At 35.6% G+C, this 24,858-nt stretch overlaps 1 protein-coding gene across 2 annotated transcripts in view; it reads left to right on the top strand.

Moving 5' to 3' along the window:
• Positions 1-24,595, top strand: part of ASPM (assembly factor for spindle microtubules) — a 30,781-nt gene extending 6,186 nt beyond the window's left edge. The window contains exons 5-29 of one of the 2 annotated variants that reach the window (XM_049807672.1): positions 177-323; positions 1,180-1,425; positions 1,582-1,649; positions 2,171-2,312; positions 2,391-2,521; positions 3,243-3,418; positions 3,520-3,665; positions 3,747-3,832; positions 5,226-5,444; positions 6,166-6,382; positions 6,469-6,614; positions 6,717-6,845; positions 8,204-8,398; positions 9,195-13,820; positions 15,309-15,458; positions 15,788-15,954; positions 16,819-16,978; positions 17,486-17,695; positions 18,202-18,351; positions 20,218-20,409; positions 20,864-21,056; positions 21,550-21,704; positions 22,611-22,787; positions 23,790-23,962; positions 24,042-24,595. In XM_049807672.1, the coding sequence (XP_049663629.1) occupies positions 177-323; positions 1,180-1,425; positions 1,582-1,649; positions 2,171-2,312; positions 2,391-2,521; positions 3,243-3,418; positions 3,520-3,665; positions 3,747-3,832; positions 5,226-5,444; positions 6,166-6,382; positions 6,469-6,614; positions 6,717-6,845; positions 8,204-8,398; positions 9,195-13,820; positions 15,309-15,458; positions 15,788-15,954; positions 16,819-16,978; positions 17,486-17,695; positions 18,202-18,351; positions 20,218-20,409; positions 20,864-21,056; positions 21,550-21,704; positions 22,611-22,787; positions 23,790-23,962; positions 24,042-24,147 (8,507 nt within the window). In that variant the 3' untranslated portion in view covers positions 24,148-24,595. The remainder of the gene's footprint in view (positions 1-176; positions 324-1,179; positions 1,426-1,581; positions 1,650-2,170; positions 2,313-2,390; positions 2,522-3,242; positions 3,419-3,519; positions 3,666-3,746; positions 3,833-5,225; positions 5,445-6,165; positions 6,383-6,468; positions 6,615-6,716; positions 6,846-8,203; positions 8,399-9,194; positions 13,821-15,308; positions 15,459-15,787; positions 15,955-16,818; positions 16,979-17,485; positions 17,696-18,201; positions 18,352-20,217; positions 20,410-20,863; positions 21,057-21,549; positions 21,705-22,610; positions 22,788-23,789; positions 23,963-24,041) is intronic. The other variant, XM_049807674.1, reaches the window with a different exon arrangement.
• The last annotated feature ends 263 nt before the right edge of the window (positions 24,596-24,858 follow it).

Here is a 24,858-nt window from a genome sequence, read left to right as displayed (position 1 = left end):
GCTGAAATTTATTTTAATGGGGGCTGATCTGCAAGTTCATTAGATTCTAACAATCTGCTTTTTTTCTGCTGTAGTGCTAAATGGAGTATCAAACATTAATCCTTTTTGCAATGAAATGCATATTGGTTATCAAACATTTCAAGAACCAGAGATACTTACACCTTTTTTTTTTTAAGTCCTTCCTAGGCACCCAATGCCTTTTGCTGCTAAAAACATGTTTTATGATGAACGTTGGAAGGAGAAGCAGCAACGAGGTTTCACCTGGTGGTTAAATTTTGTACTTACCCCAGATGACTTCAGTGTAAAAACAAACACCTCACAAGGTAAGAGTATAAGAATTTTCCCTGTCTTTTAATGTTCTTAAACGTTATATGATGTGCTTTATTAACATTAATGAATCATAGTACTAGCTTAACACTAGTCCCAATTTGTCACTAGTTTGTGTAACGTTAAGCTCTTAGGTAAGAGTAGATTTCTGGTTTTTAATTTTTATGAATCACCTGTGTTTCTCTTTTCAGCCTTTGACTTAATACTGTGATAATCATAAACCAAATATTTGGTAATGTCTTTCAGTGGCAGTTATGATAGAAAACATGGAATATGCTAAACCAAAAGCAATTCTCACACTGGAGACAGTGCTGTCCATTCCAGCAGAAGTATATAACTAACCCTTTTCAGAGTTGTATTTTCCTCTTGTGATAAGTGTGAGTGGCACACTCACGCACAGCATACCGCACACCTGAATGGGGAGTGTGCTTTGCAACAAGAAATACACACTGGAACATGTAGCTGCAGTGCTCCTCAGTGGGTGTTGAGTGGGGAATCCCCATCTGAAGAACATTATAACTGTCACTTTACTAAAATGATGCTAAGGTACTTTTTCCTCTATCTTTAGCTTCAATCTGAAAAACAGAAGATAGTACAATTAATCTTAAAACTGAATTCCTAGCACTGCTCACTTATTTCATAAGTGTTGTTATATTAAATATTTGACTAATATACACACACTTGACAACGTATGTTTAGTGCAACAGCTGATAAGCTTCCCGAGGGATAAAAATCAGTAGTCAGAAGGAAAATAACAAACTGTGAACTTACGAGAGGAAAAAAATAAATGAGGTGTGCAAAGCTACCTTTATTTGAGATGTAAATGTGTGCTTTTTGTGTATGTTTAAACAGTAAATGCAGCTGCTCTTACCTTGGGAGAAGAGAACCATCATAAAACCAGTGTTCCTAAAGCACCAACAAAAGATGAAGCATCTCTAAAAACTTATATGGCTCATCGTAAGCTGAATAAATTACGACGTGATGCTTGCTGTTTGTTTACATCTGAAACAATGGTTCAAGCTATTAAGAAGCTGGAAGTTGAGATTGAAACTGGACGTTTGCTAGTTCGTAGAGACAGACACCTCTGGAAAGATGTAGGTAAGAATACTAAAACATTGCATCCTCTCTTTTCTTGTAAGTAGAAAAAGGATTATTCTCACACTAAGTTGGTTTAATCTAAAATAATTTGATATAAATTCTTGCTATAATATGAAGTGTTTGCTGGATATAATACTACAGGATACTGTCTTGCAGGAGAGAGGCAGAAAATCCTTAACTGGCTTTTATCTTACAACCCTTTGTGGCTGCGTATAGGTCTGGAGGTAAGTGCAGAATTTGTAGTCTATAATCAAAGTTTAAAGGACATCTAGCATTTTTTTTTAGTAGGGGATATTTCAGGTTTCTTTGTACTTTCTGTTTTAATAATCCAGGTAGGTTTAATTCAGTTACAACAGACTTGCTTTAGAAAAGTGCTTACCTTATTAAAAAGGAAAATATTTAATCAAGGGAAGTGGACGTTAACTCCCTAAGCAATAACAGAAAAGCAGTCTCCTATCAATTTCACTCTTTACTGGACTGGAGAAAAATGCAGTTGTCTTAAGGAAGTTCCTGATTGATTCCTCAAATGCAGATGATCACACATGTTTTGAAATGAGACTGGATATTCTGAAATTTCCTTTGGTTTTATCCTTCAGTGACTTATTTGAAAAACTGATTGATTTTTAGAGACTAATTACCATTTACTACTTCAGAATTTCAGTAATGTATGTTATTCAAAAAAATCCTCATATTATTTGAAGTAATTTTTAATGGTTCTGCTTTCTTTCCCCTCCTTTCATATTAGACTATTTATGGAGAACTGCTGGCTTTGGAGAGTAATAGTGATGTTATGGGTTTAGCAATGTTTATCCTTAATCGCTTGCTTTGGAACCCTGACATTGCAGCTGAATACAGACATCCCACTGTGCCTCACCTTTACCGAGAAGGTAACTACTACTTCCAAAAATTGGTTATTTTTAGCACTTAATTTTGGAACTAGCACTTAATAGGTTCTATCTTTTTAGGTCATGAAGAAGCTTTGTCAAAATTCACTCTGAAAAAATTGCTGCTGTTAGTTTGCTTTCTGGATTGTGCCAAGCAGTCCAGAATTATTGACCATGACCCTTGCCTCTTTTGTAAGGATGCAGAGTTCAAGGTAAAAGAGCTGTGATTTGATGTCTCCCTCCAAAATTGTCCTAAGATTCAATGTACTATATATTTATATATATTATTTTTGAGTCGTTTGTTTTGGGATTTGGTGGTGGCTTTTCGTTTTGGTGGGTTTTTTTTGATCTGACTATGTACTTTTCTTTAACAAGTCTTGCCTGTTCAGCCTTTTCCATGAACGTTCTCAACACATTATCTCATGGTCATGAAAGGAATTCCAAAGCATTATCTTGTGTTACATGGCTTCCCTCTCTAAATCTAAGCTTCTGCACTATTTTTAAATATCACTCTAGCATACTGCAGTTCATTCTAAACTGCAAGTCAGTTTGATGGGCTCTTCTGTGTGTTTTTTTCTATTGTTTTGCTGTGATAAGGAGGACTGTGCAACATCTGTCATACAAAGACTTTCATTAATAAATATGTTATGTTCAAATAAAATCACCTTTTTTGGGGGTTTGTACTATGTAGGCAGACAGACTGAGAAAAAAATATGCCTGAATTTGGTGGTGCTTTCAGTGATGTGGTAAACAGGTACAATGAAAATTAAAGCTGGCTAAAAATAAATTAAAAAAAAAAAAAGTTAAGTATTAGGTAAGAAATATGGAATGCAATTTGGGGGTCAAGGGATGAAAATTGTGTTCTACTTGACAAATACTGCAGTGTTAAGATGATTTTGTTGTTGTTGTTGGGTTTTTTTATTTGTTTTCTAGGCTAGCAAAGACCTTCTGCTTGCATTTTCTCGGGACTTCCTGAGTGGTGAAGGTGACCTTTCCCGCCATCTTGGTTTCTTAGGACTACCTGTCAGTCATATGCAAACTCCACTTGATGAATTTGATTTTGCTGTAACCAATCTGGCTGTGGACTTGCAATGTGGTATTCGTCTTGTGTGCGTTGATACAGAATTATTTTGAGCTATTTTATTTTCTTTTATATAATAATTAATATAAGCTCAGCTAAGACATTAAATTGTGAAATTCCCTTTGTTAGGAGAACAATTGAACTTCTCACCAAAAACTGGAATCTTTCAAAGCAACTGAGAGTTCCTGCAATAAGTCGTCTACAGAAGATGCATAATGTTGACATTGTTCTTAATGTCCTCAAAGAGCGAGGAATTCACTTGAAAGATGAAAGTGGTAAGGCCTAGAAATAAGGGTTATTCTAAGTGCATCAGAGGACTAGTGTGCACACTTTTAATTCCTTGTTTTATTTCATAGGTATTTCAATTGACTCCAGGGATATTGTAGATAGACACAGAGAACGAACATTAGCACTCCTGTGGAAAATTGTCTTTGCCTTCCAGGTATTATTCAATTACTTATTTTGGTTGTTTGTTACTAATTACAAGTGAGAGATAATGAAAACACCAGTCTTTCAGGAATATTTGTTGTGTGTGAAAGCCTCTACTAATCAAATTTTAGACGATGAAATTGTCCTCTGTGTATGTTCAAAGTGCCATGCAAACTTTACATAAACCTGCTAACTGTTCCCTAACAATACAGTTTAGATAATATTTTAACTGTGCTTTTTCTTGTACACATTCATACAAGTTTTTGGAAAAAACTTAACTTCTGCATTTATGCTGTATGCCAACAGAATTGATAATTAAGGGTAAAATAATGTTGGTCTCAGAATGCTGGTAAGCTCTTATTAACTAAAAAGGACATTTTGAGATTACACTGATAGACAATTATAGAGTAAGCTCTGAAGCTATAGCATTTCTGCATTTTTCCATTTGTCTGAAACAGTCAATTTGAAGAAACATTCTTGAAATAAGAATGAAGATTTCTTAGGCATTACTGTAATGGCATTTCAAAGCCACTGGAAAAAAATTAGTAGAGGAAGCAAAAATAAGACTTTCTTAAGAATGTTTTAAGAGTTAACTTGAGTTGGATAGTGGCTTGAAAATAAGTATTTAGCTGACAAATCCATCTGGAAGGAACATAAAGTATGAAATGTAAAAGATAAAAGTTGAGGTGGAGTTTCACCACTAAGTAGTCAGGAATATAAGTACAATTAACTATATCTAAAGCAAGAATTTCCAAAACTATAGTCACAGAACTATCAGAGAGCCAGAAGAACATAATAAAAATCAAAAGTAACTACTTTCTTACTTAACTACTGTAACAGTATTGAGTAGTTACCTTCTTCCAGTTAGTTCTCCTGTATGTATGTGTCACAGTTGCATTGCTTTTGATTAAAGAAATTATTTCAGTGAGCAGTGGCTTTATCCAAACCCTGTGGATATCCTGCTTGTTCTCCTAATCTTCTTATACCATCACAACACCAGCTCAAGTCCTCTCGGAATCCCTTAAATGAGGAGGAAACTTACATGGACTTGGTAGAAATGCAGGCGAGACTCTGAAATTGTTGTTTCCTCTGAAAGTATGGTGAAATTCCACAGGCTTTTTCAAGGAATTTCCCCGTTTCCCCCAACTATTAACTAATGAAGTAACCATTTTACACGGAACAGTGAGAGTGTGGGTTTAGGTTCTTTTATTTGAAGCAGTTGGTAGCAGACGCTGCCATCTATGCTGGCAAGTCCAGATTATCCACTACTGATTCAGTGAGGCAGGCACTGCTAAGTAGTGAGAGTAGTTTCTCTTTAAAATGCCATGTCTTCTGCATCCAGCTGTTATAATGCATGATATGTCAGACTGTTGGTGAGAAATAATTTTTTTTTTCATTCCTAAAAGGTGGATGTTTTTCTTAATGTGAAACAGTTAAAAGAAGAAATTGAGTTTTTAAAGAACGCACACAAGAGGAAAACAGAATTGGGTGCTCTCAAGAATTTTCCATATGGTTATAAACTACAGGAAGATGATAGTAGTAACTCCTTACCTCAAAGTTACAGTGACAATGTCAAACTGCTGATGGCATGGGTTAATGCTGTTTGTGGATTTTACAATATGAAGGTAAATAGTTTTGTGTTCATTTCCGCAAATACATCCTTTGCTGTCATAAGAATTCTTATTCTTTACAGAGCAGAATTCTTCAAACTATCAAATATGTAGTAGAAGCCAATGGTAATTAGTTTTAAATATCCTTCTGGACTTTGTTTAATCTGATTTGAAATAACCATCTTTCTGCGGGTTTACCAGCAGCTCTCTTTTTAAACAAATTTGAGCAAAAGGATCTCCCCTTCCAGTTAGTCTTATACATAAAAATGCCTTTTAAAAATAAAACATTTTTGCTGGAATATGTTCAGAGACTTGTCACTGGTCAGAATACAGTCCCATCTGCTAGTTTTTCTGAAGGGTAAAATAGAGCAATTAAAGTTCTGAACTTGCATCGGTCTTATTTCTGCACTGAATACCTAGTGTAAAGGTATCCATAGAATTTTCTTTGGGATTCTTCTGCAGAAAGATTGCTTTCTTCTTGGTTTCTTAAATGTTTCACTTGGAGACTCACTATATAGTGATTCACACCTTTTTGTTTCTGGTTTCTCACAGCTGTATGTCACTATACAGTGAATGTTCAAAAGAAGCACTAGCTACACAAATTTTTGTGTTCAAAAAAAATTTGCTCTTGGTCACTTTCAAAGGTACAAGTTAACAAATTCTATATCCAGTTTATACCAATTAACTGGTAACAAAAGTTCAAGGAACTTGTATCTTACTGCATTTTATTTAACAGGTGGAAAATTTCACAGTGTGTTTCTCAGACGGTAGAGTGTTATGTCATTTGATTCATCATTATCATCCATGTTATGTGCCTTTGGAAGCTGTGTGCCAACGTACAACTCAAACAGTAGAATGCTCAAGAACTCATACGGTGGGACTAAACTCTTCCTCCTCATCCTTTTTGGAGTCTGACACTTCTCTAAATGTTATGGAAGGAATATTTGACCAAAGTGAGTTATTTGATGCACAGAAATTCATGTTGAATCTGTTTCTTTTACTCACAATTTGATTTGACAAACATTTTCTCTTTGCAAAGCTGTAACTGCCTCAGTCCTATACAAGGAACTCTTGGACAATGAAAGGAAAAACTTCCAGCTGGTCAATGCTGCAGTTTCTGACCTAGGTGGAATACCAGCAATGATTCATCACTCAGACATGTCAAATACAATTCCTGATGAGAAGGTAAGATGCCTTTAGAGTTGATGTAAACATGTTCTGCTCTCCTGTGAATGTGTCCTGCTTTTCCATATAGCCCTTAAATTGCTGTGTTCTGTGTTTATGTAGGTCGTCATTACCTACCTATCATTTCTGTGTTCGCGGCTTCTAGATCTTCGGCAAGAAACTCGAGCTGCACGATTAATTCAGTCTGCTTGGAGGAATTACAGGCTGAAAAAGGAACTGAAACTTTCTCAGGTACTCTCTGCCTGTGCAATATTCATAGCTTCTACTTTGAGAAATACTAAATAAAGAATATAAATTCACTGTTTGGAGTATACAGTTTTAACAGAATGATATCACCATTTAAACTAATGAGTACCATTTTTATTATCAAAATATATGGCCTTCTTGGTGCTGTAATTACTAAAAAAACACTTTTGTGTAAGACTGTTCTGAAGTAATTATGTTTGTTTAAAGGCTACTCTTCTTTCTTTCATGTTCTGATTGGAGCATGTCATGCATTAAGCCCTTTTCCTAATATTTCAAATATAAAATAGTTTCACTGCTTCCTTAAAACAAAAAGGGAGTAGTTAATTTTTAATTCCTATTAATGTCTACAAGACAAAAAGAGTAATTAAACTTCTGCATGGATTTACTATTTTTGTTCAGGAGCTAAACTTCACCAGTGTTTTGAGTTGAATCTCATGAGTTCTGATAGTTTGTTTCTTGCTTTTCTGGTAGTTATAGCAGATCTTGTGATGATTTTAGAACTGTGACACCATTAAAGCTGATAAATGCCACCTCTGTGTCTAACTGAGATACATTTTATTTGATGTTGAAACAGTGTTCAAGGGAAATATTCTAAGAGTCTGCAGTGTAGAAGGGGGCAGAGGTTATATTTATGTAGGTACATACCCTTTATAACTGTTTTTAAATAACTAATAGTAAAGATGCTAGTAGGGGGAGGGGGAATCAAAGACAAAACCTCTAAGGATTGCAGGCTTTTTTTTTTTTTTTTTTTTTTTTTTAAATCTTACAATGTGCGCATATGTACTTTGGCCTATAGTATAATAGGCTGCTAGTAGGGTTCTGACAAGATGATCTAAATATTGACATGTTACAGTTTAGTTGCTTTTTCCTTTTATGTACATCAGTTTGTTACTACTGTCTCTGGGTTACTATAAAAACACTGGTTGGTATGTGCAAGCAAAACTCTGGGCTAGATGGACATGAGCTGTATGACTGTTTATACTCTTACGTTATTTAAACATAGCAGTGTACTCCATTAGTAAGGATATCTTAAACTCATATGAATGAGAACTAAAATAGAGGCTTAAAAATGGGTTGCTTAGGAGTGCTGAAAAGTTAAGTATCAAAGAGGAGGAACTATGAAGGCAGGGGATGCAGATTTAAGCGATGCCACCCTTTTACAAAGAACTCAGTGCTGAAATAGAAGTTCTCTCTTGGCAAAGCTCTTTTACTAGAGTAAAGGAAAGCTGTAGTATCAACAAGGCTATTTTTTATGAGATTGCTTTAGATAGTTATTTTAATACATCAAAAAATTGAGTGAGAATTCCAATCCTAACTGTTCAATGGAAATTCACTCTTTGTAGGAAAGAGAAAGAGCTGCTCTGGTAATTCAAAAATCTGTAATAAACTTCTTGTCTCATCAACGCATCCTGAAGAGAGTGAATGCAGCCATTTTCATTCAGAAGCACTGGAGAAGATACTTAGCGAGGATGACTTTTTTAACTCTGAAACAGACAAAACTGGAGGAAGCCAGAAGTAAATCTGCCACAGTCATTCAGGTAATATGATCTAAAGTGAGATTACACAGCAAGGAAACCCTCTGAAACCTGTAAGACAAAAGGCTTGCTCAGGGACATTTTTTATGCCTGCAGCAACTGATGTCTTCATGAAAATGTAATTTTTATTTTTTTTCTCCCCCACCCCGAGATGTTTTTGTAACTTTGTATCTTCAGAGAGAAATGGTAATGTGCTATTAAATCAACAATTGTTCCCTTTCAGTGAAAGTTTTGGTATACCATAAACATTAAAACACTTGGTCTTAAGACAGTCAATGTAAGGACTGATCAGATTGTGTTGGCTTGACTTTTTGCACCTGCTGAACATTGCTTAAAGAAGCTTTAAAAAAAAAATAAAAATTATTCTCCTAGTGTTATGACACCTGCAGTGGGCACATTCAGAATGACAGATACTAGTTACCAATTGGTAGTTGGGCAGTTAATTCGGTTTCTCAAGATTCTCAATTTCACCACTATTAGCCAAAGCTAAATATTACATTCTTAAGACTTTCTGGAGTGGAGATTAAAGAATCACTGATTTATCAAATAGTTTATAAAAGGAATCTTTTATTGCCAGAGCAAATTTAGCTTTTTCCCAGAATTTCAAAATGCTTAAAAAAGCAATAATTCAAGCATCTGGCTTTTGTGGTTTTTTTTATGTAGATATCTGGCCTATCTTCCTAGGGATTAAGTAGAAGTAAGGAAATCTTAAAAAGCCTGAGGTTGCTAGTCATCAAATTTAGGCTGAACTCAAGATAACATGAAGAAAATACTAAATTTTCTGTTTTTTTTCCTGCAGGCTTATTGGAGGAGACACTGTGCTAGGAAAAGATATTTACAGCTAAGATACTATGTTGTTTTTGTACAAGCAAAGATAAGGATGGTGAAGTCTGTTGCTGCATATAAACAAATTGTTTGGGCTACTGTTACAATTCAGAGACATCTGCGTGCATCTAAGTTGGCAAGAAAAGATCGGCAAAGATATGAAATCTTAAAGTCTTCAGCAGTTACTATTCAGTCTGCATTCAGAAGATGGAGAAAAAACAAAATTCAACAGAAAATTAAAGCAACTTTAGTGCTTCAGACTTATTTCAGAAAATGGCAATCTTCAAAACTGACTAAAAGAAAGAGGGCTGCCCTTGTCATACAGTCTTGGTATAGGATGCACAGAGATCTGAAGCAGTATCTATGTATTAGGCAAAGTGTTATCAAGATTCAGGCTTGGTACAGGTGTCAGCTGGCTAGACGTATTTACCAGGAACACAGGGAAAAAATAGTGACAATTCAGCGGTATTATAGAGCTTATAAATTAGGAAAAATTGAGAGAGAGTACTATTTGCAAAAGCATGCAGCAGTGATAGTTCTCCAAGCTGCTTTTAGATGCATGAAGGCACGTAAAGTATACAGACAAACAAAATCAGTTTGTGTTGTTCAGTCACTGTGGAGGATGAAAAAAGAGAAACTAAGATTTCTACAATTAAAAAAATCTGTTACTACCTTGCAGTCACATGTGAGAAAATACCAACAAGTAAAAAGATATAAAGAAATTAAAAATGCTGCCTCTGTTATTCAAACTTGGTATAGGGCATGTGTCACTTCTAAAAAAGCAGCTGCTTCTTTCCAGAAGATGCGTCTGGCTGCTATTGTCCTACAGTCTGCCTACAGAGGAATGGAAGCCAGGAGAGAGACTCGCATATTGAGATCTGTGATAAAAATTCAGTCAAGTTACCGTGCTTACGTTGTCCGGAAGAGATTTAAAAACTTGAAAGATGCAACAGTAAAGATTCAAGCTTTTGTAAAGATGAGGCAAGCACATAAGCATTATTGTGCATTAAAGGAGGCAACACTTCATGTCCAGCGAAGGTATCGATCTCATAGATATGCTCTTCAACTTAAAGAAGATTATAGGAAATTGAAGGGAGCTTGCATTACAATTCAAGCTGCAGTTCGAGGCTATCTTGTCAGGAAACAAATACAAAGGTGGAGGAAGACTGCAATATTTCTTCAGGCATGCTACAGAATGAGAAGGGATAGGCAACGTTATTTAAGCATCTATAGTGCGGCTGTTGTTATTCAAAAACATTATCGTGCATATGAAAAGCAACTGTGTAAGAGGCAAGAGTTCTTGCAAGTTAAAAAAGCAGCTGTTTGCTTACAGGCAGCCTACAGGGGTTATAAAGCACGCAAAAAGCTTAAACTTGAATATAAAGCTGCTATTAAAATTCAGACTGCTTTTAGAGTTCATGCTGCAAGAATGAAATATAAGGCAATGGTTCAGTCCTCCATTGTGATTCAGAGGTGGTACAGAACTTACAAGACTGGTAACAGGCAAAGACTGAACTTCTTACTGACAAGAGCAGCAGTGCTTTCTTTACAAGCAGCTTTCCACGGCTGGAAGGTACGAAAGCAGATTCAAAGACAGCATGTTGCTGCTACTAAGATACAGTCTGCCTTTAGAAAATTCATGGCTCTGAAAAAATTCAGACTTATGAACCATGCTGTGCGAACTATCCAAAAGCATTACAGAGCCAGTATTACAGGCCAGAAGCAACGGCAAGAATACATTCAGCTGCGTAACTCTGTAGTGCGTCTTCAGGCAATATGGAGGGGGAAAACTGTGAGAAAAACAATTCAAAAGAAACATAATCTTGCAACAATCATTCAGTCCTATTACAGAATGCATGTAAATCAACTAAAATATAAGAAACTAAAAGAAGCGACTCTAGTGATTCAGAAATACTTCAGAGCTTACTGTATGAAAAAAACCCAACGTGCAATTTATCTAAAAACAAAGGAAGCTGTGTTAGTCTTGCAGTCAGCTTACCGTGGGATGACTGTAAGGAAACAATTGAACAGACTAAACAAAGCTGCTGCAAATATACAAGCTGCCTTCAAATCTTACCTGGTCAAAAAGGACTATGAAAGACTTAGATCTGCAGCTATAGTAGTTCAAAGGCATTATTGTGCAATTGTTCATGCAAAATGTCAAAAGCAGAAATATTTGTCTTTAAAAATAGCCACAGTCAAAATGCAGGCTATTTACAGAGGTGTAAGAATTAGGCGACGGATTTGTTGTATGCATCAAGCAGCTATTTGTATCCAAGCCACGTTTAAGATGCATCGCATGTACATAAAATATCAGGCAATGAGAATGGCTGCAATTATAATTCAAAGACAATATAGAGCATTTTGTTTAGGCAAAGTACAGCGTAAAAAGTACTTGGAACTAAAGAAGTCTATCGTTATCCTTCAGGCTGCCTGTAGAGGCATGAAGGTCCGACAAGGCTTAAAAACTATGCATCAGTCAGCAGCAATAATACAGTCTTATTATCGAATGCACAAACAACAGAGGGATTTCAGAAAATTATTGCTGGCAACTAGGCAGATTCAGCAGTGGTTCCGTGCTTGTAAGGAGCGAGATACACAAGTCCACAACTATATGATTATGAGAAGTGCTACACTTTGTATCCAGGCTGCATTCCGTGGTATGAAAACAAGAAGACTTGTAAGAACTATGACTGAATCGGCTGAGCTTATTCAAAGAAGATTTAGAACTTTTCTCAAAAGAAAATATTTTCTTTCCATTAAGACAGCTGCTATTGTTATTCAGAGAAAATACAGAGCAAGAAAACTAGCAAAACTTCAACGTCAAAAATACCTCTTTATCCTTAATGCTGTTGTTGCTGTACAGTCTGCTTATAGAGGCTTTGTGGTAAGAAAAAAAATGCAGCAGATGCATCAAGCTGCTACAGTTATTCAAGCAATCTTAAGAATGCGTAAGATTTACATTTCTTATCAAGCTGTCAGGCTTGCTTCAGTAATCATACAGCAACATTATCGTGCTTACAGGGAAGGGAAGCGTGTGAGAAAAATATACTTAAAACTGTACAATTCTTGTTTAGTTCTTCAGGCTGCCTATAGAGGGATGAAAACAAGATGCTTCTTGAAGAAAAGACATGAGGCAGCACTTACAATACAGAGAAACTACCGAATGTACAGGCAGTACTGCCATTACAAAAAAGTTCAGTGGGCAACCCAGCTAATACAGAAGAGATACAGAGCCAATAACCTAAAGAAAATTGCAGTACAGCGTTACTCTTCATTAAAGAAAGCGGCAACCTGTATTCAGAAGGCTTTTAGAGACATGCGAGCAAAAAAACAACATCAAGAAATGCACTGTGCTGCTGTTGTTGTCCAGAAAAATTTTAAAGCTTTTAGAGAACGTCAAAGATATCTCTCTCTTAAAGCAGCTACTCTTATCTTTCAGAGAAGATACAGAGCTTTGATTTTGTCAAGACAGCATGCTTTAGAGTATCTTTCTCTTCGTAGAACAACTATTCATATACAAGCCGTGTACAGAGGTATCAGGGTGCGGAAGAGTATTGAGCATATGCATTTAGCGGCTAGTACAATACAGGCAGCCTATAAAATGCACAGGAATAGACGGTCCTATCAAAATATGAGAATTGCAGCTATTATTATACAGAACTACTATCAATCATATGTTAAAGGAAAGAATCAACGAAAGAAATACCTGACAATGAAGAATTCTGCTCTTGTTATTCAAGCATCATATAGAGGCAGGAAGGAACGACAGAAACTGAAAATCATGCATGTTTCAGCAATTGTAATACAGTCTAGTTATCGCATGTACATACAACATAGATATTACAAACAGTTGTGCTGGGCTGTCAGAGTTATACAGCAAAGTTTCAGAGCCAAAATGGCAAAAGAAGCTGACATGGAAAACTATGCAAAAATAAAAAAGGCTGTCGTTTGCCTTCAATCCTGTTTTCGTGCCAAAAAAGCCAGGCAGTTGTATAAAACCAATGTTGCTGCACGGTGCATACAATCATTCTTACAAATGCGTGTAGAGAGAAGGCATTTTCTTGAAAAGAAAGCAGCAGCAATAATAATCCAGTCTATGTTCCGATGCCAAAGAACAAGGACTCGCTATAAATTGATTCAGAGTTCAGCAGTTGCTATTCAGAGGTGGTACAGAGCATGTCACAGGGCTCGTTTACAGGAAATGGAGTATTGTGCTCAAAGACAAGCACTAGTAATTATCCAGTCTGCCTTCCGTGGTATGAAAGCAAGAAAAACAGCAAGACAAATACGAGCTGCAAGAAAGATTCAGTCTTTTCTTCAGATGGCCGTGCAGCGTAGAAAATTTATTCAACTTAGAACAGCAGCTATTATGTTACGAGCCTATTACCTAATGCATAAAACTAAATCACAGTATACGAGCTACAAAAAAGCAGCAGTTGTCTTACAACGATGCTACCGATCCCACTTGACTGTGAAATACCAAAGAATGACTTACTTACAAACGCAGAGAAACATTATTATTGTGCAGGCTAGAGTCAGAGGATTCATTGAAAAGAAGAGGTTTCACAAAATTAAAGCAAGCACAATAAAAATTCAGGTACTTTTGAATTTATAGTAGTGGCTTTGGGTGTGGGTTTTTTAAAGATCACTGCTCTTGCAAACAACACTTTAAAACTACTTGTTAAAGTAGAATCAATTTCTGAAGTGGATGTTGGATGGCAGATATATAAAGCTTACTACTACAGTGCACAGAAATGTCTCAGTTCAACTCTGTTTTGTCTTTCCTTTCTGAGGTACTCATCTTAAAAAGTAACATTCCTTTTTTCTTCTTGTTTCTCCTATAGAATTTTACTACTTCAAATGAGTTCTGATACTTGTGTGTGTTTCGGTTCTTTTAAGAATATTTTTGTCCTAACTGGCTTTTACCTGTATAAATATTAGTAGCTTAATGAATGTTTTCTTTGGTTGGAATGTGACTGAAAGCTGTCTTGATGTGTTGAAATGAGTGGGCACTAGTACTAGGTATACAGTGAAGTAAATGGCAAAAAAGGCATGATTGCTATGTTCTTTAATGTAGCATTTACATTACATATGTACATACAATTCTTCATATTTAGGAAGGCATGAGTAAATCAGTCACGTTAGGTCTTATAGATTTATTATATGTCCCTAGACTAAGTTAAGTGCCTAGCTAATGTTTTCAAGAGGAATGTAAGGAGAGAAATTGTATTCTTATTGTGTGTTTCAGTTAGTACCTTGAGTGGCACCACATGAAACTTGTTGGGAAACTATCTGTGATTTCTCAGAGGTACTCTAGGAAAAGGAAATTATTTAGTCTGATGTTTTTTCCTTCCATCATTGATGCAATAAAAGTGTGCTCAGCAAGAAGTAATAAGAATTGTTCTTCATCTCCATGTAGCAAGCATGCAGTGTTGAGTTCAAAGAAGCTTAGAAGGCTAGTTGCTCTGAAGTGTTTTTTCAATTTATTGTGGGTTTTTTTTGAGGATGAGGGACGAAGGTATATTTCCTTCTTCTTTATATTAAGTATGATTTGTATGTAGTTGGAGTACGCTTTTTGGGTTTTTTTTCCCTTCTGGGAAAAGCGTTAAGTGACTTTCTGTGGTGGCCTTAGTTATTTTACCCTAAGGGAAGTGTTTCTTTTCAGGTTATTATTGGAATGAAAGGATTTTTTTTTCCCCAAATCAGGGAAGACAGGGAAATAAATAATCGCTCACAATAACTTTTTAGGTTGGTATTACTATCTTGTTGGAGAGCACATGCTCTGCTTAACAGATAAGAAAGCAAGTGTGCCATCCTCGCCTCCATGTGTTGGGGGGAAGTGGCAGCTTCTTACTTATTTTCTGAATGTTTAATTTATATACCCTGAACAATGTAAGTATGATTACTTTGCTTTAAAGGTAGAAAAAAAAAGCATTAGTTGGGAAATTGAAAATATATTTACTTATATTGTTGTTTTTCTAACAAGCCGGTGAGTACAGCTGCACTTAAAAATATGCAAACGATTTCCCAGTCAATGCCATGCAAGTGGTGAAATATTCCAAAATTATGTCTTTTTTATTTTAAGGCATTTTTCCGTGGATTTATTCAGAGACAGAAATACCTTCAGTACAAGTTTTCTGCTGTATTAATACAGCAGCGCTACAGAGCCCATTGGATGCGAAATATTGAACAACAAAGATACCATCAAATGCAAAGAGCTGCCATTAGAATTCAGGTAATTCCATAATGTGGGTTTTGTTGGGTTTTTTTTAATCTCTCTTGTATTTGTTTCTTCATGACATAATTATTTTTACAGACACTAAAGAGAGTAGAATTTGTGGTATTTCCCTGAATGTGTTTCACTTGCTTTAGAAAACATCTTCTAGATGTGAGAAATTAGATATCTGTAATACTGTAGAGATAGGAATACTAAAAGCCTTTCATGCTAGCATGACTCTTTTCCTTTTATTTTTTTGTTTGTTCAATTAAGTAAAAGAATAAAAGCCCAAGGTTTGAATGTCTGTCTTGTCCTTTTTTTTTTTTTTTTTTAAATATATTTAATAGGCATCATATAGAGGATATAAAACCAGGCAGTGGGTTAACAAAACGAAAGCAGCACAAGTAATTCAAGCCTGGTTTCGAGGCTGCAGAGCACGAAAGGAATATGCATCTGTGGTAAAAGCTGTATGTGTTATTCAGAGTCACTTCAAAACAAAACAGCAGCGGACCTGGTAATACTGAATTTGATACAAATTTCTCTACTTTTTAAAGCTTTTATTATATAATTATTTAGTACTGCTTTGTACTCTGGCAAATGCCTATAGATTCTCAGGCTCTGATCCTGCAGCATGTATGCAACGCACATGAGCATAATCCTGTTGATGCATGTGGGATTATTCTTTTGCGCAGGATTTTTCTTATGTTTAAATATTTTTCTGGATTGGAAGCTACCTCACAAATTTTGCATATTGGGGATCTAGAAAGAGTAGGCCTTGATCTTTTTTTTACAGGAAGGGTGTTCTGGATATTGATAATGTTGCCCCATAAAACTAATAGAATGAAAAGCTATTACGTTATAATACATAATGGAATAGTAAAACTAGTTTATGTTTATTTTGCTGTGAGATGGTTTTACAATAAACGCTCTACTTGATCAGCATGATAGCTCTCTCATTCAGAACTCTGTCCTCTGCCAGTAGCAGTAGAAGTTTAGGGAGACATTAACCTGGTGACTTTCTAAGGTCCTCCCTCAGCAGATTACGGCTGCTAGAACTTTTTACATCCTTGCCTGTTCCCTTTATTATCCTGTTATGGACCTGTTGTATGTCAATCTGTCTAATGCCTTTAAAATTGCTGTCTTTCTCCCCAACTTCCTTTGGCAGCAGGTTCTGGAAGTACCTACTGTGGGAAAACAAAAAGTATCTTCTATTTTAAACCTGTCTTTCTGTGCTAGTGTTCTAAGATTTGGTTGATAACAGCTCTGCTTTCACAGTATCTATCTTAATAATTTTGTAAACTGTCACAGTTTTCTTACTTCAAAAATGCAAGTGTTCTTATCTTTTGGAAAAAAACCTAAAATGCATTTTTTGTGTTAGGTTTTTGAAAAAGAAGTTCTGTGCACTTACCGTTCAAAGAAGATGGAGAGCAACCCTTACTGCACGAATAATTCAACATCAGTTTCTGGCAACTAAGAATGCTGCAGTTAAGATTCAGTTGGCATATAGACAGTACAGAGCTAGAAGACTTTTAAGAAAGGTATGTTTTCACTTGCACTCTGCTATGTCATGGTTGGTTTAAAAGTTTTCAGTGTATTTAAGTGGTTTTTGTCACCAATATACAGAAGTATAGAAAAGAAAAAAGGTAGCGCCAGAACAAAGATAGTTTAGATCAAAACTCTTCAATCTTCAAAATACCAAATTTTGCTTTTTGCTTGGAGCGACGAGGTTGATTCTTGTTTTCAAACAGGTCCAATTGTTGAATTATCCCTATCTACTGATAAGATAAAATGTAAAATTTTCACTTGTCTTTATTCTTACAAAGGATTAAGTTGACCATATTCTGACCCCATTTAGGTAAGGGAAAAGACTTTCCAAATTGTGAAAGTGTATTTTTATATAAACTAGTACTGCATGAGTTTGCTTGTATTTCCTTTTTTATTTTTGTTCTCTTTCTTATGATGGAAAAAATAAATAAATGTATATTGATCATGACAGGAACAAAGAGAAGTTTAATTACCAATGCATTCTTTAAAATATTTTTCAGAAGCTTCAAGCCGCATGTTTGATCCAAAAAGCATACAGAGGTTTCAAGGCAAGAAGAAAACTTGTTCAACAAAAAGCTGCTGCTGTAATTATCCAAAACCATCTGAGGGCTTGGCAGGAAGGCAGGCTTCAATTTATGAAATACAACAAAACTAGAAGAGCTGTCATTAAACTGCAAGCATTTATACGGGGTTATTTAGTCAGAAAAAAGGTTGGTATGCTTCAAATTAAACTATACTTTTGATGTAAAGTATCTCTAGAGCTGTTTTAGCATCAGCTCTGGCTGGCAAGAAAAGGGAAACCTGATCACTTGTTGAATTCAAATTCTTCTTGACTGATTTGAGAATTGGGTGGGTCAGAATAGAACAAAATATAGTTTGATCCTGTTTGGTGGTGTTTTTTTTAGCTTCTGAGACCTTTGTGGCTTACCTATAACTGATACTTTACACACACACTTACAATGAAACTGATCTCCACTGTATATTAATATTGTTGCTTATAATCACTTCTCTGTTAGATTAGAGACCTAGTACTGAAGAAAGGTAGCTTACTTTAGTTCTGAGGTAATGACTTCTGAGGTGATGCTATTGAGGTGACTTCTGAGATGCTATTAGCATCTAATAGCATAGTGCTGTGTACTATGGTCTTTGCATAGATGATCAGCTACCTGTCAGTATGAAAATTAATGATGTTACTTGTTTTGTTTTCCTTCTACAGATTTCAGAACAGAAACAAAAGAAGAGACTACTTTATTTTACAGCTGCTGTATATCATCATATGTCTGCAATTAAAATTCAAAGAGTGTATAGGATTCACCTCATCTTAAAACTTGCACGAAACCAGATCTCATCTGTTCTTATAATACAGGTTAGTCTAATTAAGGACAAATGTTTTTCTGTAATATAGTCTAATTTCTTTTCTATCAGCTAAGCAGTAACGCTTAGACATTGTAGTTTCTTCACATGTGAAAATAAAGCTAAATTATGGAGACTATGGGTTATTAAATAATGCTGCTTATAGCCAGCTAAGCATAATAGAGTGGATCTCATCAGGCTCTGGAGGCTTATGCACTTTAAAGCTAAGGAAGTGTGGGAAAGTTTGTTTCCTTCAGACCCTCAAGCTTGCCAAAGGAATCTGAGTGCTGTCTTGGCCTATTTCTTCACATCCTACTGTAGGTAGGAAAGATCAGACATGACAACCTGTTAAGGCTCATGAAAAGAAGAGCATCTCCTTATGCGAACAATCCCCTGGGATACAGTGATTTACTTTGTTGGATGTTTCTAACCTGCAGGTGGTACCAGAGCCTAAGTTACAGCATTTTTAATATAACCATGTTTTACTTCTCCAAAAGCAAGATCAAAAATCAGGTCTCCAAACTGACCATTCGCTTAGTCCCAATAATTGAAGGTCAGCATTAGATAAGTGGAGAGGCTGAAACAGGAACCCTGAAATAGCTGTTCTCTAGTCAAGGATGTTATGGCAAACTTTGCCCTACTACTTCCTCCATATAGACAAATCTGTTTATCTCTCCCCATAAATTATATTTTCCCCTTAAGGCAAAAGCAAATGGATGGTAGAAGAGGCTTTTTTTGCTCGGATTTGGCATACAGTACCCTGTCTCCCTTCTCTGTATAGATGGGAAGAAACAAAGCTGGGAAATGAGAAAAGTGGAGTGGTAGTTCTCCTTAAAAGCCAGCCAAGAGAAAGAAAACTCCTAGGACGGAGTAACACCAGACACAAGTATAATTTGGGGGAGGAGTGGCTGGAGAGCAGCCCTGCAGAAAGGGATCTGGGGGTGCTGGTTGACAGCAGGCTCAATAGGAGTCAACAGTGTTCCCTGGCAGCCAAGAGGGCAAACTTGGGGTGCATCAAACACAGTATAGCCAGCTGGGCAAAAGAAGTGATTATCCCACTGCAATTCAGTGTTGGTGCAGCCTCACCTTGAACACTGTGTGCAGTTCTGGGTTTTACAATTTAAGAAGGATGTTATGGTACTGGAATGCATCTAGAGGAGGGCAACAAAGCTGGTGAAAGGGCTTGAAGGAATGTCTTGTAAGAAGCAGATAAGGACTTTCAGTTTATCTAGTTTGGAGAGAAGGAGGCTGAGGGGTGACCTCATTGCTCTCTACAGCTTCCTGAGCAGGTGAAGTGGAGAGGGAGGTGCTGATCTCTTCTGCCTAGTATCCAGCGATAGGATGCGTGGGAATGGTTCAAAGTTGCGCCAGGGGAGGTTTCGGCTGGATATTAGGAAGCATTTCTTTACCAAGAGGGTGATCAAACACTGGAACAGCCTCCTAGAGAGGTGGTTGATGCCCTGAGCCTGTCAGTGTTTAAGAGGCATTTGAACAATGCCCTTAATAACACGCTTTACTTTTTGGTCAGTCCTGAAGTGGTCAGGCAGTTGGACTAGATGATCTTTGTAGGTCCCTTCCAACTGAAAATTCTATTCTATTCCAATTCCTATTTGATTCTGATTCACGTTCTGAATGCTTTCCTAAATGCTCCTAGTTAAGGTTTCATTTTGTAGTCTTGCATTTCAGCTACACCCACGCCAATCAGAGCTGTGTCATGGTGACTATATGAGTGCTAGTGAAGCTTATAGTGCCTGTTATCTGTCAAAGCTCATGTTAAAATAGTTCTGCAGTTCTTATCAATGCTTGTTTAGGATAGGAAAAGGGAATTTAGAGAAAAGTGTTAAATAAATAAATGGAAAGGTACTTTAATTTTAAACAGAGATGGTTCCGAGCTAAAATGCAACAAAAGAAGTTTCTAAGAGATTATCAAAGGATCATTCAGTTACAACATGTGATTCGAGGCTGGCTAAATCACAGAAATAATGCAGCAACCATAATCCAGCAAAATGTACGAAGATTCCTTGCCTGCAGACGTAGGAGAAAATTTGCAGTTGGAGTAATTAAATTTCAGGTAAATACTTCTTATAAGAAAACTACAATTTTGTTTAAGTTTTGGGTGTTTTTTGGTTTGTTTGGGGTTTTTTTGTTTTTTTTTCTCTCATGGGTTTTTGGGTAGAGGGAAGATGTTTACTTTGGCTGGTGAATTTATCAGTTCAGAATTTATCATGTGAGCTTCAGTTTAGACATCAAAGCTAAATGCAAACAGATCATGAAGTAATATTAAGCAGATACTAGTTGAGATGTCTTATGTGGGAGTGAGTGTGGAGTGCATATACATGTTTGTTTTGGTCTTTTGTCTTGAAAATCCAGTACTGGAAGATTAAACTCTGATAATAACTTAAAAATTAATAACCAAGGTAATTAAATACTTTGTTAGACTTGTGTAAAATTGATTTGGAATGGTAATGGAAATTCTATGGTCTCTTGTTTACAACTTTTTTCCCTTTGAAATTCCTTTTCTGTAGGCATTGTGGAGAGGATATTCTTGGAGAAAGAGTAATGACACAGCAAAAATTAAAGCTTTAAGACGTAGTTTAGAAAAGGCTAATGAAAAGAGCAGAGAAGAAAACAAATTGTACAACAGAACAGCAATTGCTATTGAATACCTTCTAAAATACAAACATCTCTCTTATATTCTTGCAGCATTAAAGCATCTCGGTCAGTATTTTATTTTATTATAACTGATAGATTTCAAGGATGATAGAAATTGGAATTTTTCAGCTGAAAAGAGTTCATAATGATATTTAGGCTTTCTGTATGATTGTAAAATGTGAACATGTTAGTATAATGGAGGGTTTTTTCTAGATTAAAATTAGATTATTGATTTAAGAACAATATTAAAATGGTTACGTAAAGAATGGAAATCCTTTATGATTGCTCTGATTTCCTGGCAGTCCTAGTAATACTATGCCTTACATATTTCAGTTATGTTTATTATCAGTATATGTTCTCCATGGATTGTTTTGTTTGCTTAATTTTTAGTCTGAAATACTAAAACCATTGATTTAGAAATACTTGTTTAAGTAAATAATTGCAATTTTTACTTCTTTGCACTTCTACTTAAAAATAAGGGGAAACCCTGGGTTTGCAATTAAATTACTGGAACTTCAGAGTTTTCTTTGTTATTGTTTGTTTGTTTTAATTATCACAGAGGTGGCTACCAGGCTGTCCCCACTCTGTTGTGAAAATATGGCCCAGAGCAGAGCAATCTTCACTATTTTTGTTCTGATCCGAAGTTGTAACCGGAGTGTTCCATGCATGGATGTGATCAGATATTCAATTCAGGTTCTACTTAATGTTTCAAAGGTAACTTTAATATTTTCTTTTGCAGGTTTATAAGCTGTAGACTACTTTATTTACCCTCAAAATTTCTGGATAAATTTGAAACAACAAAAGTAATAGTTTTGAATAAAAAAAAAATTTTCTGAATTTTAACTATGCTATTTTGAAACTAATTATATAGTTTGTAATAATTATGATTTAATTTTCCTTTTGGCAAAAGAAAATTATTTCATGGTCTCAGAGTAGTAGTTTTACTTCTAACTGATTACATTGCAAGGTATTCCAAGTATTGCATGAAACCATGTAGAAATGCAGAACCGTAGCACTTAAGATAAGCTGTGAAGTTTTTTTTTAAGGTAGAAACATATATGTTCCAGAAGACAGGCTACTTTTCCAAATTCATGTCATAGAATAGGCTATATTTACACTTTTGGATTTCTTACAGAGGTGATTATTTTCATAAATACTTAAAGCTGCTTCAGTACTGTGTTAGTACTGTAGTTACTGACTATGGATTGATTGTTCTAGAGGTTTTTTTACTTTGAAATTTAAAATATTTGCTAAATGTAGGTTTTGATCTTATATGCATCTTATAGGCATTTACATTCAAATTATTTTACTTTTATTTCAGGAAAAAAAACCCCAAAACATTTAGACTAAACTTATTTTTAAATTTCTCTAAACATATTCTAATTTATTATTCTATTTTAAATGTAAAATCAGATTCTATGGTTTTCTAAACAAAAGGGTATGGCTTTTTGTAACCTGTTACAATGATGTAACATACAGAGTGATTTTTATCACTTGGATGCCAGATCAGCTACAAATTTGATCTAAGGGAGAATATGGATTTTGCTTTTTCCTCTAACCTGAAAGATATTTTAAAGATCTGTCCGTATAACCTCTCTTGTCTCTCTCTTGTATTAACAGTATGAAAGAACTACTCAAGCAGTTTATGAAGTAGAAAATTCTATAGATACATTGCTAGACCTACTGCAAATATACAGAGGGAAAGCTGGGGACAAAATTTCAGAGAAAGGAGGAAGCATTTTCACAAAGACCTGTTGTTTGTTGGCCATCCTTTCAAAAGACTCAAAAAGAGCTTTGGTAAGGCTTAAATGTTTTGGATTTAATAATTTCATTTAACGTGTTTTCCTGGCGTGTTTTGGTGGTCATTGTAAATTATTTTTTTTTCCTCTCCCTCTCTAGCAGACCTATCATGGCTGAAATACTAATTATGAGTAAACTCTGATTTAAAAAAAATAAATGCATTTCCAAGGTGGTGAAAACACTCATTATTTTGTGCTTTGTATGCCCTGGTCACTCAGAGCTATTAAGACAGACATCGAGGTTCCGATCCTGCAATTCTTGCAAGATTGCAATATCACAATTCTTGCTTTCTACAGGGTTCTGATGACTTTCTATCAATTGCTTGGCATTAGATATAGTTTAGTTGCCACTTTAATTAACTTTTATTCCATTTCTGAAAGTTTACCATTGCTTTTCAGATAAAGTTAAGGTCTTTATTGTCAGTAACAACTGGCAATGTAATTGTCTATGACTTTGTGTTAACATACTCTATTGTAACAGAGACACAGCCTGTTTCTGAAAGAAATTTCCTTTGTTCTTGCCTATGGCTAGAATCCACAGTAAGGTTATTGGGGTAGTCTGGGTTCTATGCTATAAATTCACTAGCTGTTTATCTATCAGATATAAGCACTTAAGTTATCCAGTCACTTCTGACCATTGCATTCTTTCAGTGCTATGAAGATGGGTACAAACACGAATTTGTCTCTCTGTACCAATCATTGAAGGCGCATGCTCGTGGCATATGTGAAAATGGGTTTGAATGAGAAATTAGAAAAATCTGACTTTTAAGAGCTTAAATTTTCTGAGATGTCAGGTTGCATACCAGTTGAGTATTTTGAAAGCATTAGACCACTGCCTTGTAGGTGTGCTGGCTTTAAAATGGTTTCACTGTACCTGTGGGTAGAAGTTCAGCTTAAATTTTAAACCTTCAGTTTTCATTGAACAAAACGGATTTCTTGATTTGTTAAGTTGCTTTTGAACTTGTAGCATTAACTGTGTACCTTTTTCACCTTTTCTCAGGAAATCCGGAGCATACCAAGAACTGTTACTTGCATTCAAAGCCTATATAAGCTTACAGCTCGTAAACATAAAATGGATGCAGAGAGAACACTTCTGAAGCAGAAAACAAACACTTTCTTAAGTGGAACTTCCTTTGTTCCAGTAACTCCTCTAAGAATAAAAACAGTTTCAAGGTAAGAGCTTAAAAATTAGTCTGCTGTTTCTGCTGTGGCAACATAATGTTTTAATGACAAGCCATTAATATTTTCACAGAATTAAACCAGACTGGGTTTTGAGGAAAGATAACATGCAAGAAATTGTGGATCCTCTGCAAGCAATTCTGATGGTGATGGATACACTTGGTATTGCCTGCTACTGAAGTGTAAATGGTGTATGTGAAAATGTATTTGTACAGCATGTATGTAGTAGACAACTAAATCATTTTGAAAGAAAGCAAATAAATGTCAAGCTACTCTTGAAAATGTTTTTTCAAATTGCAATTAACGTTTCTGTAACTTTTTTCTATCGTATACAGCTTTTGCAATCCTATTTTGTACTACTTACCAAAAGCAATTGTACAATAAAATCATAAGGCCTGGAAATTTCACTAGTGCAGTAATGTACTGTTATTACTCAACTGTGAATCTTACAAATAGCATGGTATTCCTCACTGATCAAATATTGTAGAATTCTGTTTAAAAAAAGTCATTTGTGTGGGACAGTTATGTTGTCTTGTGTGATCTGGAGACGTACAGGTAGGAAGGGAGGCATAGTCTGTGGATTTCAAAACTGGCTACTCTTCTGGGGGAGCCTGAGTTTAGTTTCTAGTAAGGTTTTGAGGGATCATGTGTGACTGTAGAAAATTTTTTTATTATAATTCTAATATTTTTTTTTAAATACTACAAGATCATGATGGAACAACAGGATGTTGTAATGGTGAATTTAAAATTCTGACCTGATATTTTAAGGGAGGTGATTTAGGAGTGCTTTCTTCCTATCAAGTGAGCCGTATATGCAAGCATTCATCTCATCTGGCTGAATAGATGAGCATCACAGCATCTCCCTTAAATTCTGTTCTCTTGTGCCTTGG

The sequence above is a fragment of the Accipiter gentilis genome, chromosome 8 (assembly GCF_929443795.1).
Source record: "Accipiter gentilis chromosome 8, bAccGen1.1, whole genome shotgun sequence".
Classification (NCBI taxonomy): Eukaryota; Metazoa; Chordata; class Aves; order Accipitriformes; family Accipitridae; genus Astur; species Astur gentilis.
The sequence above is the reverse complement of the archived record's forward strand: the minus strand, read 5'-3'. Positions and strand labels throughout refer to the sequence as shown.